The 17429-nt window shown below is 31.1% G+C and overlaps 1 protein-coding gene across 1 annotated transcript in view; it reads right to left on the bottom strand.

Annotated features, from left to right (window-relative positions):
- Nucleotides 1-10944, bottom strand: part of LOC123655766 (nesprin-2-like) — a 34144-nt gene extending 23200 nt beyond the window's left edge. Inside the window, exon 1 of the mRNA XM_045591519.1 lies at nucleotides 10930-10944. Coding sequence (XP_045447475.1) covers nucleotides 10930-10944 — 15 coding nt within the window. The remainder of the gene's footprint in view (nucleotides 1-10929) is intronic.
- Nucleotides 10945-17429: the final 6485 nt, after the last annotated feature.

Consider the following 17429-nt stretch of genomic DNA (forward strand, 5'->3'; position numbering starts at 1 on the left):
TAAAAAAATAAATTAGACGAATTGGTTAAGCCATTCTAGAGTTATGCGCTTAGCAACATTCATTTTTTTAGATAGATTTCATAAAAAAAAGATGATTGACAAGTCATATATACACGGACAATATGGTGGGCGTCACTCAGTCACATAAAACCGGTTAAGGGAAAAGAAAGGATTTATTGAAGTCAAAACATTTTATTTTTAAAGATATTTACGTTGAAATTATCTTTTTTCGTTTTGAAACAATTATTTATGTATTGTTTAGAAAGTTTAATAAGTAGTGTTGAAAGCTTTGTTTATTTTGTACTAATCGATACGTTGAGTGGTAGTATTGATAAATTTACAAACAGAGAATCGAACCCATTAGCAAGGGCATGCGGTGTTGATAAATGCTTACCAAACTTTGCTATTTCGGTGTAAATTTATGTGAATTGTTCGACAAATAGATATTCAATGACCCAGTTACGAACGCTGAGTCAAATATTACAATTGCATATATGAACGAAATTATAGATAAGTATAACATCGTATTGAGATAATAAAATTAAATTAAATTTTTAATAACTGCGGTATTTCTTTTCGATTTTCTGCTGTAGGTTGTAGCTACACTTTTAATTAAGTATAATTATTTTGATTAATTTTCAATATAAACTATAATTATTATATGTAAATATTTTAAATTGTAAGATCCACTATTCAAAAATGGTTTTGAAGGCCAATCAAGTAATTTTTGACTTTTGTTTTATTACATAGTTACTAGTTTCGTCTCGCAGTTCCATATATAAACATTAGCAGAAACCGGTAATATAGGCCCTAAGTCTCATGTAAGCAAAGAAGTATAAACGTCTGTCAAGATTTTTTTTATTTTTATTGAACGTGTTAATCTCAGCAACTGTCAGTAGATCGAGTTGAAAACTGCTTTTTGTGTTGGATAGTTCATTTCCTGAGGAAGGTTATAGGCTATATAACATTTTAATACCGGTTTTTTTTTCTTAAATTAAGATCGGTGAAACCAAAGCTCACATCTAGTACATACCTACTTTATAAAAATTATAATATAATTGATAATTTGATATTATTAAACTTTAAATCAACACGCCGAGCGAATACGATTTATATCGGAACTATTTGTAAAAATAATTGTTTTCGAGTTGTGAATTGTAAATAAGTTTTATATTGTCAAAGTTTAAAATAAATTTGTGATATTCATGTAATAATGTATGTTATCGTTTTCTGGTATATGTCATATGTCAATTTACAATCAATTCTGTTTGTCTGTAACTGATGACAGCAATTGATGTCAATTGAGTCAGAATAAATAGTTATGTACCTACCTCCATATATATAACATAAAAACATTATTTTCTTATGATTACGCGAATTTCGTTCATTATTAATGAAACAACTTTTTTGTGTTAATCGCGATTTATTTAGTTTTTTTAAATGCTCGACGTTTCGGATACTTTACAGCAAACATGGTCACGATAGGAGCATTATAATAAAAGCATATATATATATATATATATATATATATATATATATATATATATATATATATATATATATATAAAATGAATGTTTGTCTGTATGTCCTTTATAGAATCGTAAACTATGCATTTCATCATGTCATGATCTTCAGCAACGCGAACAAAAAAAAAAGAAAGAAAAAAAGCGTAGTAACGCGCACAGGGTGCAGCTAGTTGTTTATATTTCTTAGCTGACTTTAAATAAATAATCATCATTTCAGCCTGTCACAGTCCACTGCTGGACATAGGCTTCCACAAGTTTACGCCAAAAATGGTGTGAACTGTTGTGTGTTGCCAATAGTCATCACGCTGGGCAGGCGGGTTGGTGACCGCAGGGCTGGCTTTGTCGCACCGAAGACGCTGCTGCCCGTCTACGGCCTGTCTATTTCATTGCCAGTAGTTGGATGGTTTTCCCGCCATCGGTCGGCTTTTTAAGTTCCAAGGTGGTAGTGGAACTGTGTTATCCCTTAGTCGCTCGCCTCTTACGACACCCACGGAAAGAGAGGGGTTGGTTATATTTTTCATTGCCGTAACCACACAGCAATAAATAAATAATATTTAATTAAAAAGGAAATCATTTCCTGTTCAAATAGTAAAGCGAATATGCTTGTATATTTGTCTACAAGCTTCTATGATAAGGATGAAGTTACTAACTTTAAAAAAATATTTGAAAATTTGTCATACACTAAAATTTACACAAAAAAACGAGTTTTCAACCCTGCTGCTTTTGTATGGTGCCAGATGATTCGGAATATATTTCGTTGATTTATTACTATATTGAAAAGTATAGAAATCATCAGAGATGTTGATGGAATTTCTCCACACACATATAGAGAATAATTTCCAATCATTATAAAGCCTTTTATAATTAAGTCTACGCCGACGATAAAACATTCCCTTATTAGTACCTACAACAAACAGCATTTCTCGATGATAAAAGTTATCAAGTAACAAAAAATTCAAGAAACAAAACCTTAAATCAAAGTTGTATGAACATAATTCTCAGTTTTGGTATTTAATTTGGTAAGTGGTGAGTTAAGGTGGTTGGAAACAAATGTAATCAGCGGTATCACCACACCCCGCTATTGATTGTGGAAACTTTGTGTTTACTTCAGTAGCCGCAAGGGCGCGAACGGCGCGTTACCGGAATACACAGACTTAGAAAGATATAGAAAGGAATTTTAATACGAAATTTACTTAAAAACTAGCTGTGCTCGCGACTTCGTTCGCGTAGGATTTAACAAAAAAGTTATTGTTCAGTTCGCAGAGTTATAAAATAAATAAATTTATTACATCAGCTATAAAGTCCCGTCAAAATCGATCGAGCCGTTTCAGAGATTAGCCGAAACAAACAGACAGACAGACAAAAATTGTACAAAATGTTGTTCTGGTATATGTACCGTGTATACTTCCATATGCATTTAGTAAAAAGCGGTTATTTTAATATTACAAACAGGCACCCCAATTTTATTTATTTGTATGTATAGGAAAGTGATTTTCAATAATCATTTTTAGCTTGTATAAGATTGTCCACATTAATAAATTATTAAATCAAGTACCTATAATTAAATTGTATGCAACATAATTATGTATAAATATAAAATCACCTAAAGTAGGTAATACTTACTCACGTATAAATGCAAATATTTTTGAAGTACCTAAAACTTCTTTACGTACGCTTGACTTGAGGAGTAAGCTGGTTAATGTGTGATGAGAGCGTTACGAATAGTGTAATCGGGCGAGGTGAACGGAAATTGAAAGGGAGATATAAGTCAGTAAATGTGTATTTTTTAAAATTCGTTTTTATACTTTACCGTTTATAACACAACAAATATTTGAACATGCATTGTAAATTAGCAAACAGTCGAAGCTTTTACGGGTAGCTCGTACATCTATATAAATGTAAGTTTATATGTAGAGGTGTATTGTAGTCATAGCGTTGTTTGGTATATGTTAAGAAAAGCATATACGAAATCAAATAAATACGAAAAAGAAAAGCAAAATTCTACATTTTTTTGACAAGACAGTCTGTTGTGTCATCTGATTTTAGTTATCTGATATAAGAGCGATATTGACAATCTGTTTTTGTGAATATTAAATTGTCGAAATAAACGAAATTGACAGCAGTACTCTTTTGATTTTTGAAGTTATACTTCTTTTGGCGTGTTAGGGAAAAATTATGAGAGTAAATTTTTATGATGCGCGCGCACACCGTGACCCTGAAGTTAGCTAGTCAACAAAGAAGTTAGCAACGCGCAGTTGGCTAGCCAATGAAGTATAACTTCCTACGTGCATATAAGTACACACACACACACACTTTTCTATATAACAGAAACTGTCAATATAACAGTTCTAAATTTAAAAACGTAATTTCAAATTTACTTACTCAAAACTACAGCTATTCATTATTACCATATGTTATTATACGTATGTAAAAAGTAAATGCCATAATAGATGAAAAAAAAAAAGAGTTTGCTTCAGAGGTTAAGCACCTTATGTGCGAATGTGAGTCAGATAGTAAGTTCATTGAATTATTATCGTAGTCGCTCAACAAACGAGGCAGCGAATTAATACTAAATTTATTGTAGGGAATATACTAAAGATAGTTCTTAAGGAGCTACATTAGAAGTCAGTTGTAATTTTAGCAAAAATAAGTATATAATATGGAGATTAATTTAAGCAGCAAGTTTACGAGTTTATATTTATATAGTGAACGTAATCTTTATGCATATACAGCTTTATGTAATCTTCTAGCGTTACCTCGCAGTTTTACCCAAGTAACTTTGAATTGCGTACAAATATGGGGATAAATGATAGCCAATGTTAGCTAATATTCTGGATTCGCGAATGTCAACAGACCAAATTTTATTGTATTTTTTGAAAGATTAAGAACTATCTCTTCGAATTTTCGAATTTATAATAAAAGAGTAGGGCAAGGCTATCGTTGCTGAGGCTATGAGTGATGTTATAAGTTCATGATAAAATATAGTTAATATAACGTTCAACTATAAATTATACCAACGACTTATGTTAAAAACATAATTATAAATATAATATTGAAATAAACAACTCTTTTACAGAAAACAGTTATAAATATTCCGTCAAGAGTTGAAACTGTAATTCCTGTACTAACTACATAATATTAGCTACAGTTACACAATAAAATTAAAATAAAATTTCAGTGAAAGGAAACGTTAGGCTCTTAAAAAAATAATTTTTAAATAACTGGCACTACACTTGTAAGTTAAATGCTTATCGTAATCTAAGATTTGTGAGCATTATTATTCATCAAGCCACTAAAAAATTATATAAATATTTATATCGTAAATTCGTAAATAAGTCTTTATTTTCTATTACTTCTGCTGTGCCAGACAACATGTTTTGTTCATTTTATTATATTGAATAAACAATAATATATTATCGTTAATCAAAACCACATTTAAGACTAACTTATCTCGTAATTAACTAAACGTTTGAAAGTCGACGTAATCGGATTTTTTTTTACCACTATGTTGGCAAACAAGAAAACGGTCCACTTGATAGTGAGTGGACACCGTAGCTTATAGACACGCTTATAATCTAGGAGTATCACCAACACACAAACGCATTACCGACTCTATCCCCCCTTTTAACACCGCGCATCAAACTCTAAATATTTTTTAACAAAACAAAAACTTTTGGAAGTATATTAGGTATATTTTTTATTAAAACAATTTTATTAGAAAGTAAAATTAAAAATTAATGATCATGATCAAAAAATGTACAAATTTATTAAATTTTTATATTATGTCAGTTCTAAAGATGATTTCGTTCTAAGGTCTTGAACTTAAAAGCGTGGTCCTTGGAAAGTTAGCGGCCGCTAATTGTGAGCTTACAAATTCTGTTTCTCTGTTCGCTGTGTGTTCACCGTGTTCTTGTAAATACATTATAATAACCCAAATATATATACCTAACTAATTCCTACTAGTATATATACTTATTATTTTAAATGAGAAATTTTGTGAGTATAAATGATCGTATGTTACTGTTTTACGCAAAAAAAAAAATATTATACCGATTGCAGTGACATTTGGTACGTCGATTGTAGCTTAATATGATACTAATGTTGTAACGACAGTTAAATATTTAAGAGTTTTTAGGATGTCTCAAATTTCGATGAGGTTGCTTTGTTTCCCGGAAGTTTCAATAACCAACAAGTAGTTAGTTACCATACTCCTCCGAATCGGCTGGACCGATTTTTATGAAATGTGTGTGAATGTAGAGTAGGTATGAGAATCGGCCAACATCTATTTTTTATACCCCTAAATTATAGGCAAAACAACGTTTGTAGGGTCAGCTAGTATGTATATAGATTAGATTTTAATAAATAAATAATATCACAACGCTGAAAATATTGTTTGGTTGTTTGTTTAAACGAGCTAATTAGGAATTACTGGACTTGAAAAATTGTTTTTGTGTTTCGTTTTGTTGTGAATTAACACGTGTGAAGCCGCTGGGCAATATACATATATATATATCATATAATATTGTGACGCTGAACGCTAGCCGACAACGAAGAGTATAATGTATGAGATGTAACTACGTGAAAATTGGGAAATGATTTTTGAAAACTAATGCCCTAAGAAATCTACGTAGAGGGAGATAGGGAGGTATCTCAGAGCTATTTTATGAATATTAGTAATTTTATACTAGAAATCATTGTGCATCCGGCCGATAAGAAACTAGAAACATAACACAGACAGACACTATCATATTATATTACTATCGTTATTGTATATATGTATTTATTTACATACATTTTAAATCCAGATCACAATGCACCTTAGCACTGACATTTATTTGACAATACTTTCTTACATGACAAGAAACAGCTTTTATGACTTTAATTCATAAAGTATATATTTTATATTTCTTTAATTGTTGACCTTAAATTAAATAAAGTATGAAACATACTATGTAACTGAATCGATGATTTTCGTACCGCTCTAAAAAAAATTGTGAGTGACAGTATACAGATTACATAGATCAAGTAAAAAAAGGTAGATAACGCACCTAGAACAGAAAACTGAAGCCACTTTTTTAAAGATGTGTGAGTGAGTGAAGTGTTGACACCTTTTAAAAAAAGTCCCTAAATTTTTTATTAAACAATTAATTTAATATAGGTAAAATGGGTATGTGAAAATAAAAACCTGTTTATAGTTTTAAATAAATTTACTAAAAATAAAACAAAAAATCGGTAGAATAATAAAAAAATATATTCGTAAGATAATCGTATGAATGGACACTTCCTATCCCCTCTGTTTATCTCTTTTCAGTTTGCAGTCGGTTTTTTTTAACTATTTTTCTTAAACCTAGAATCCTTTATGTTGTATAAGTTTTTAAAATTTTTGTCGCTTAGAACTCAGAGTCATCGTCATTGTTTGCATTTTACTAATATGATGTAGTCTTATGTTCAAATATTTTTCAATCACTAATCGTATTAAATTGACTTTATGCGCATGGTCAGCATAATCGTGGTCATTTTCTCAGTCTTACAGCCGCTATCCATTCACCTCTTATTAAAATATTCGTTGGAAACCTAAAACCATGAAATTTACCTAGTATGTACCTAGTTTACTCAAAAATTGTAAAAAGTTAAAACATAAAACAAACGAGTTAATAATTCATAAATATATTTTGATTTTTTTATTTTCAATTTATGTAACATAAAATAACACGAGAAAAAAAAAATAACTATATCTACTTTTTACTTAATTATTTTTCTGATTGCGTACAATTTACTTACCCACATTTTGGGGTATTGAAAAAAAGAACTACTGGCAACACTCCCGTGGTACGTCATTTCGTGACATTGAAATTTTAAGTTCCGAATAACCTCAATATTATTTTGGAATAACAATAAATTTAAAGTTTTATATGTACTTACGTGTGAAATGATATTCCTTCAGATTTTTTGTTTACTTTGTTATTGTTTTTGCACCATTTAATCACACAAGATGGCATTTTATAAGCAAAGTTACTGTATGAAGCCTCGTGACATACTAACGAAAATGAGCGTAGTTTGATGCATATGTGTGCGTGATCGCGTGTATTTACTTGAAGGAGCCGAGTTTTGTGGCTTCACTAACAACAAAGGCCGCGCATTATCTTTTTTTTTTTACTATATCTATGACAGATTATAACAAAACAACATGGTCACGGCAGGATATCCTCCCGTGACCATGGTTGCTGTAAAGTATCCGAAACGTCGGGCATCTAAAAAACTTAATAAACCGCGATAAAATCCGAAAAAGTTGTTTCGTTATAATGAGTGAAATTTGCGTAAACTTTTGAAAACAGTACACAGATTGTTTTTGAAGTGAAACTTCACAGTAATTTTTCTACGGATGAAACGGCAACGTTTTGATGAAACGGCAACGTTTTTGTCGATGGCGTTGGAACGGAAATCTAAAGCTTTAGATTTATATAAATACTAGCTGTGCCCGCGGCTTCGCCCGCGTTGAAATCAGTGTGTTACAAAGTTTTCCCGGCAAACTCCCAGTGAAACTCTCATCAAAATCGGCTTAGCCGTTCCATAAACCTTCCTCTTGCCAATAGTGGAGCCCTCTCTCCAATGGTGAAACCGCATGAAAATCCGTTCAGTAGATTTTGAACGAATCGATCACATACACTTTTGGGGACTTTGTTTTACAATACACTAACTGTTGCCCGCGACTACGTCCTTTTGGTTATGAAGATATGCATTACTATTAAGATGTTTAACGCAAATCATTTTTTTATTTCAGTCACTTGAAATGCTTACCTATCAAACTGAGTAACTTTTTAAAAGGCACAATTTGGTATAATTTAATAGTTATTTTTATAAAACCTTTCTATACATAACATTTTTAGTTTTATTTTCAGGCTGTATATGTTTCATACAAACTATCAACCCCAATTAAACCCCCTTAGCGCGGAATATCGTAAAATCCGTTCTTAGCGGACGTCTGCTAACTATAATCTACCTCCCTGCCAAATTTTATCTGTGTCCAACCTGGATGGATAGACCATCCAGCGGTTTTTGAGTTCTTGTGATGAGTGAGTTAGTGACCTTTCTCTTTTATATATATATAGATTACGATACATTATTTGGACACCTTCTCACAATCTATAGAGCATACATTTTAAATTTCAAGTTTCTTACTTCAAATACATAAGACTTTCATACAAACTTCCGACCCCCGTTTTATCCCCTTAGGGATCGATATTCGTATCAGTTCTTAGCGGATGTCTACGTTCTATAAGGAACCTACCTGCCAAATTTCAACTTTGTAGCTGTTATAGTTTCAGAGATATCGTGATGAGGGAGTCAATCTACCATCCCCCGTTTTAACCCCAAAAAGGAGTTGATTTCTAAAGATACATTATTTGGACACCTTCTCGCCATTTAAAGAGCGTACATTTTAAATTTCAAGTCTCTTACTTCAAAAACATAGGACTTTCATACAAACTTCCAACCCTCGTTTTATCCCCTTAGGGGTCGAGTTTCGTAAAATCAGTTCTTAGCGGATGTCTACGTCTTATAAGGAACCAACCTGCTAAATTTCAAGTTTGTAGCTGTTATAGTTCCGGAGATTTCGTGATAAGTGAATCAATCTACCATCCCCCGTTTTAACCCCAAAAGGGAGTTGCTTTCTAAAGATACATTATTTGGACACCTTCTCACCACCTAAAGAGCGAATATTTTAAATTTCAAGTCTCTTACTTCAAACACATAGGACTTTCATACAAACTTTAAACCCCCGTTTTACCCCCTTAGGGGTCGAATTTCGTAAAATCCGTTATTAACGAATGTCTGCGCTTTATAAGGAGCCTTCCTGCCAAACTTCAATTTTGTAGGTGTTATAGTTTCGGAGATTTTGTGATGAGTGAGTTAACCTACCATCCCCCGTTTTAGCCCCAAAAGGGGTTGGTTTCTAAAGATACATTATTTGGACACCTTTTCATCATCTATAGAGCATATATTTTAAATTTCAAGTCTCCTACTTCAAAAACATAAGACTTTCATACAAATTTGCAACCCCCGTTTTACCCCCTTAGGGGTCGAGTTTCGTAAAATTCGTTCTTAGCGGATGTCTACGTCCTATAAGGAGCCTACCTGCCAAATTTCAAGTTTGTAGGTGTTATAGTTTCGGAGATTTCGTGATGAGTGAGTGACCTTTCGCTTTTATATATATTAGAGATTAGAGATAAACGAAACTTAAAAATTAGTTTGCCAAAGAAGTTTCGCTTCTGACACGAGTGTATGCACGCACTTTTTTTTCAATAACGAATCAAAAAATGTTGATGATGAATGATGTCCAATTCGGTTCGGTCGCTCGGAAATTACGCGCATACGCACGTTTCAATTCAATAGTTAACGCACAGCAAGAAATTAGAAAACGTTTACAAAAATAAATTTCTATTTACATGTATAAATGACATAAAATTTGTCGTAAAGCTAGCTGCGGCAATCTTGGCAACCTATACCTATATTGTTAGGTTAGACAACCTATATGGTTGTATATGTAGGTTGTTGTATAGTAACAATTAGAATCGCTATAAGCGGAGGTGATGTAATTATTGTTATTCAAATATTAAATCGTGTAGGAAAACCACTGAAAACTACATTTATGCAAATAATAAAACTAAAACCGACTGTTGTCTGTAGGTACATGAGAAATATTTAGGATAAACGAAATTAATAAAAATAATTCCATTTCTATGTATCGAAACCTACGACATATTTTAAGTTAAACCTCCAGGATGATAACTATCTAAATAGCAGTTCCGGTAAACTGAATACTGTTTGTTTCCTTCGAGAAAAACGATGTTTACAAAAAATTATCCACAAATTTTAGGTAAATTTAAAATATATATTTTTAAAATAATTTGTTTAATTTTTTTTTAAATTTTAATTTGCACACATGGATCGTAATAAAGGTACATCCACAGAATACATATAAAACATTACATATGAATCATTATTACATTATTGTCTAATATGTATCCCATTACGGAGTACACAACATTCAAAATAATTAACCATTAACTAAATTATATTTTAGGACTATCAAAATATTTTTATTTGCACATTTTTTAAAAATCTAAATCAAACCTAAAAAGAACCCGTTTTGTTATTAAAATTTAATTATAAATTATATGTATATCTATTATATGTCTCCAATAACAAAATTTTTAGACAAAAAAATTACATGTCGAATAAAAATATTTTTATTTGTTATTTACTATACATAAAGTCTTGTTGACGAAAGATTTTCTTTTTTACATAAAAATATACGTCGTTACGTAATCATTGATATAATGTTTATCAGATAACCTACATTCGAAAAAAGAATGAAGAATTCAAATTTCAAACAAAACTCACCTCTTGAAGCGACATTGTTATCAATCACTTTGACATTTGTTATCGCTGCTAAATCAATGTCATTCTTTTTTTTTATCACATCACTGCATCCCAAAATATTAAAACTACTTGTTTAGAAATTGCACGTTTCAAAACATAAAACTTCACTGTATCAAAAGAAAAAAAGTTAAACTACCCACATTCCAAATATTAAAATTTTGTCGATTTACGGAAATGAATATTTAAAGTTTGGAATATTCGGAATTAAATAAATAATTCGAATTTGGAACTGCACAAGAAACGAACGTCCGAAGGTCGCCGAGTGCAACCATCTACTGTTTCAACCCTTCTAGTAACTCGATCCAGTGTACTAGAAACTGTATTAGGTCAAGGATGGCCTCGCACTGACCCTTAAAAACATATTAGACCTTTATTAATATTCTTAAATAAACATCGGTATCAAGAGACCTCGTTAGTTATGTAAATATTTAAAATAGCTCGTTAAATAAACGATGTTTGAGTCTCAAGTTCGTTTATTAATACGATCGATACATTAAAAGATGTATACAAAAAACTAAATTAGTAATTCAATGTGTTAAAAAACATTTTAGAAAACTCAAAGAGAGCTGAGTGAAAACATCGTATTGTTCGCAGTGGGTAAAAAATAATCAGACATAAAGATAAGCTTTGTTTGTGAAGAGAGTCACTTGAAACTAGTGAACATACATTTTTCACACATATAAATTAAATTTAAACCGAATAATGTATACCAAAAACTTGGCTGCACTTCGCGGCTGATGTCACTGCGACCTTGAGATTTTTTTAATAAGCGCCAATTTTTATAAATGACGTTTCGATTGACAATGGCACTAATTTTGAATTTATCGTTTTGTTGCTCTTTATTCGATTGTTTCGTGTTCGTTTATTCGCGTTTTTTCGCTCGTTCGACAGACGTCCTTCCCCGTGGACGTCCGCGGAGCTACTGACGCGCCATTGGCTCGATGTATGTTATCGCTTATCACTAATGAAATACTATTTCGTTACGAATTTTTGCTTTACATAGCTGATAATGGTTTTATGTGAAAAAGTTAATAACACTTTTTATTCCATTGATAAAGATAATACACATAATTTAATGCGAATGATATAAAAAGTCTTATTAAAAGAAGAGAGACGTCTAGAAATTAGGATTGGATATAAAAAAATGCTTGCGTATTTATCTATTATTGTAACTAAAATGTAGATTCAGTCCAATTTTGGTACGATACATAAAATAAACTAAATAAATATCCCGTTTAAAGAGTATATCCTAATACCTAAGAAAAGCCCATGAATATCTAATTTAAATATTGTTCCAAATACTTTTATAAACGTACCTACTTGGTAACATTTAAGAACCAACTACTTATAAATAATTAAGATATAGTGAAATACCTAATAAACCTAAATTCCAGACTTATCAGCAGTTAACGTACTTGAAATAAAAAGAGTTGTGTTAAAAGTGTCTTTAAATTGTATGAATAAGTATCAGGTATGCATAAATAAAAAAATGGCCTATAACAAAATACATGAGTATTAAGTAAATTTAAATATTTATTCGTGACACTAGCATAGTGGTTTTATTGTTAATCCCAGTTTTCTATCTAAGGAAATCGTAATAGTTTCGAAAACCGTTTTTTTTTTATAGTAATCAGCTGATACTTAAAACACAGGCATCAAGTCACCTTCCTTTAACGACCAAATTACGAGTATTTATATGTATATATTATACTAGCTGACCCTGCAAACGTTATTTTGCCATAATTATATTTTATTAACCCATTTAATCCCCCCTCTTAAAACTTAGGGATATGAAAATAGATGTTGGCCGATTCTCAGACCTACCCGATATGCACACAAAATTTCATAAAAATCAGATCCAGACATTTCGGAGGAGTATTGTAACATTGTGACACGAGAATTTTACAAATATTTCGTTTAATGACCGTGATAATATTGCAAAAAAAAAAAAAAAAAAATAGCGGTAGGAAGTGCGCCAGGTTAGATTTTTGATTGATAAATTAATCAATTTGTTTATTTATTTTAATAAAACTGGTTTACAATAACGTATAAGTAATAAATGTCTACTTCATTAAATGGATAAAGTTGAAGGATGAAATTATTTTGTATTGCAATCTTAAATCACTTTCTAATCAATCTTTTGTAACGGTTGCGAGGGAACGTAAAGATGGGGTCACACTTCAAACATAAGAAACACGCATGTAAATTGTTAATTTGTATCGTACTTTATCCCTATGTTTTTAAGAATACAATTTTACTGTTTCATTGAAATTATTTAACGAATTTTTGCGTTATTATTTTTGGGTCTATTTTAAGTGAAAAGTGTATTGACATGTCAAATCTTGAGTTTTAATTACATTTATATAATAACTATTTGTGTTTTTAATCATTTTCTGACGTACGGAAAAATATGCAATGTTAAACATCGATTCGATTGCCTATTTTTGCTTTATTCCAATTAACTGTTTTAGTTTAAGGTACTAGTGTAAAAAGAACTTTAACAAGGAGTTATGTCATTATTATACATTATCTTGATTACAAAACTTTTAATCACATTTACGGTAATATTAGATAATGTTTACCGAATGAATAAACACAGTTTCAGAACATTAATTACTAATTATTATTTAATGGTATTGTTAGACAACTGTTTGAACTATAACAGTAGTAAATAAACGTAATTGATTAGTATTTCTTTTTTGCTTAAGATAACATTTAAAAAATATTTAAAGCTTTATTTTAATATATTGATGCCGTTTATTTCAAATTTGTTTATTTTAAGATTCAACGATCGTTTGTGTCAAACTAAGATGGCGCTGTGTCAGACGCTTGTCCACAGACAGAGATATTATAACTAAGTTAAATATCTAATTGTAAACAGTAATTATATTAATGAAGGGTAAATAGATCATTAATTATAAGTGTTGTACGCGACTTTATTTACCTGGAAACCAATTCTACGGTAACAGTATATTTTTTGATTCTACTTAAGAAACAATGGAAGGCCCTTGGTTTAACCCTTAATTAGGCGCATGGGGTCACGGCCATTTCAAATTGAAAAATATATATCTTTGAGAGATCTGAGCGCGCCCACGCTCACTCTAGCTTCCTAACTTCCCTCAGGGTACGCAAATCAGTCGCTTCCAGAACATCTACGCATATGCACTGGTCGCTTTTCTCTAGAACGCTGACCCCATGCGACCACTTACGTGATTTTTTTTTTTGCGGAGGTAAGTTTTAATTTTTATGTTTTTACTTCGTTTATATTAGTAAATTGGTAATTTTTTAAATTAGTATATATGTATTTATATACCGGCTATTTAATTTACCTATTTTTGTGTTTATTTGCACAGACTTTTTTTTTATTTTCAGTTTATTGATTTTTAAAGTGGCTAATGATAGGCAGTTATTGGAATGGTTGGAGGTGTCCGACGATGAGCAAGATGTTACTAGTTCCGCTTCGGAAGACAAATTAGTAAGCGGCAACGCTTTGAATAGTTCCCATGATTCTGGTAGTAAAATTGAAGAGTTCGCAGATAGTAAAGTTATATCCTCTGAATCATCGGTGGCAAAAGTGACGTCGATTGCAATGAACAACTTTGCACTAGTTATAATTTTGGAAGAGAAGTAGAAATCTGGCTATATTTTGTCATCTTCTAAAGTTATCTGGCATCAACGCATTTGTCATACTCAGACCGAATACTAACAAGAATATTACACATACAAGTCAGATTTTTTTTAAAAATTGGCAGCAGCACTTATAGAAAGTCACTCAAAGCATCGTATTAGCAGCTTTCTGTCCCTGCGTCAACAAAGAAATAGCTCCGTGAAGCACATGATATGAAAAAGACGGTGCATCGGTCAATATCTAAGCGCGGACGTTGCTCATTGTGTCCTAGGAAGAACAACAAAAAAGTGCCAACCAAATGTTATAAGTGTTGTAAATTTGTTTCTCAACAACACTTTAGAGTATATTGCGTCGATTGCAGGTAAAAATAATCGGCTAATGAAACTTATTATTTTTTTTTAAATAACCGAATCGGCTAAGTCCAAAATTATGTAGTTTTAGCAGTAGTCAGAAGTTTGTCATTTTTTGTTTAAATTTTAAGTCAGAGCTATATTTGTGTTTATGAAAGTTAAAGACAATAAAAAACACTAATATTTTATATAATGTAATCTTTGTTTTATTTATTTCATACACTCCTTTTTCAATCTTGTTTTTGGGGTCCCTCGAGACCCCATGCGACTAATTGTGTGATTTTCTTAATGCGCCTAATTAAGGGTTTAAGACTAGACCAATAAGCGAGATCGCTTGAACAGTAACGCAATCCTGCTCTAAGAGTGAAGATTCACGCAATGACTCTCGTGGGAAAAAAAACGAGTGTGCTTTAGACCACACGACTGAAGTAAAAATTACGAAACGTCATTCTCTTTCTATCTTCACTAACTTATATCTCCCTCTCAACTTCCGTTCGCCTCGTCAGATCACACTTTTCGTAACGATCTCGTTGCGAATTCACCAGCTTACTCCCCAGTCAAGTTTGCGTAAAGAAGTTTCACTTCAGAAAAAAAACATTTTTAAACATCACGCTATACGTTCTTAAAGAGTAAACTCCAGTTGCATGTCGGAGTTGACGGTCATTTTTTTTATGTCAATATTTTTTTATTACGTCAAGTGAATATTATATATCCGGATAATTGAAAACTAACGTTGTTATTTATCAATAAACTAGCTGTACCCTGCGCCTGTTTTTTTTTTTATTTTGTTTGTGCCAACTTAGAAACCTTTGTGGGCTCATGCACAACACTTTGCTGAAGATCATGACATGATCAAATGCATAGTTTACGATTCCATAAGGGACATACAGACAAAGATTCATTTATATATTATAGAATAATACAACACTTATTTCATGAATATAATTGGTACAAAATAAGACGAAGCCGCATACCGATTATAGTAAGAATCATTATGTAGTGTAAAGGATTATTAAGTTAGTCAATACAACTGGTTAGGTAAATTCACTGGCATTTAGCAGCAGTAACTCTGTTGTGTAAATACGACCCGTGTGAACCACACCATTACATACCTATTGTTTATAACGCTAGATACAAAACTAAATCCGTTAGATATATAGTGTATTTTTAATCTTTATTATTTTTTTGTAGATTAGATAAAAATGAATAGGTACTTTCATAAAGACGTAAAGATTTATTTCGGTATCTGTTTTAAAACTCTTGTTTTAATAATTTTGTATTAATCAATTTTTTTATAATAATATCAACTATTATAAAAGACGAGAAATACGAGATACATTCGGTTAATGTTACTTTATTCATTTTTATTCCGTTTGATTATTATAGTGGTTTATTTATTTTTTCTTTATGCCAGGACAAGAACGCACAAATATAAAAATTCAAAAAAAGAATTGTTATGACGTTGGCTGCTCTCTTATAGACTATAAAAATAGTTTTTAAACAGAATATACGTGATACGTTAACATAAATTTACGTAGAACATGGGACAATAGTAGGAGTGAAAGGGACAATAGTAGTGGTGACCACTGTTTACGCAGCGAACGTACGAGAAAGGAGGAATCTCCCGTTTTAAATAATTTTAGTATTGCTAAAAAAGTTTTAATTCAGTCGTCTGGTCTAAAGCACACTCGTTTTTTTAGTTAACAATTATAAACAATAACTCTGTACAAGGATTTGTCGCAAATAAAAGCGATACTTACTTGAGACATCGAAATTCTCTTTATTTATTTAGCAACATTGAAATCCTAATTAATTGATTACCCATTTGAAACATAAATGTCAAATAATAGGTACCTTTTGGAATTATGCTTCTATAGTGAGAAGTAGTGACAGGTGACAACTGTATAGAGTAAAAAAAAAAAATGTTGACAATTGACCAAAACATTTTCATCAATAATAATAGTAAGTAACTACGTGTCTATTTTTTTTTTAATTTGAATAAAACCCAAAATGTTAAGTTTGTTAAACCATAGCACGTAATTAAGATATAAATAAAACAATTCGGTTGAAATATATTTTTAATTATTGCAGTGTCCTGTACACTCGGTACGAAATGACATCAGTGTACAAGAATAGAATGCAAGATACCTATTTGGAAGATTCGAGACGCCTCCGTGATATTCTATTGTATGCATTTATACGTTGTGACCAAAAAATAAAACTGACTGCTAATGTATTTGAAACTTAAAAAAAGGTACGTTTATAACACAAACACCGCGTTGAAAATTTTGTGAAAATACCACTGTTTGCCAAACGTTATAATTAACGTATAATATTATTATAAATAATTGTCATATTATGGAAAACGTACTGATGTCAAACCAGTCACGATTTGTTTCTTATAGTTTTACTTTACGTCACTAATATTAAACATCTTTTTTTAATAAATTAACAAATATATTTTTAAAAATTTAATAAAGGAT

This window comes from Melitaea cinxia, chromosome 8 (genome assembly GCF_905220565.1).
Source record: "Melitaea cinxia chromosome 8, ilMelCinx1.1, whole genome shotgun sequence".
Classification (NCBI taxonomy): Eukaryota; Metazoa; Arthropoda; class Insecta; order Lepidoptera; family Nymphalidae; genus Melitaea; species Melitaea cinxia.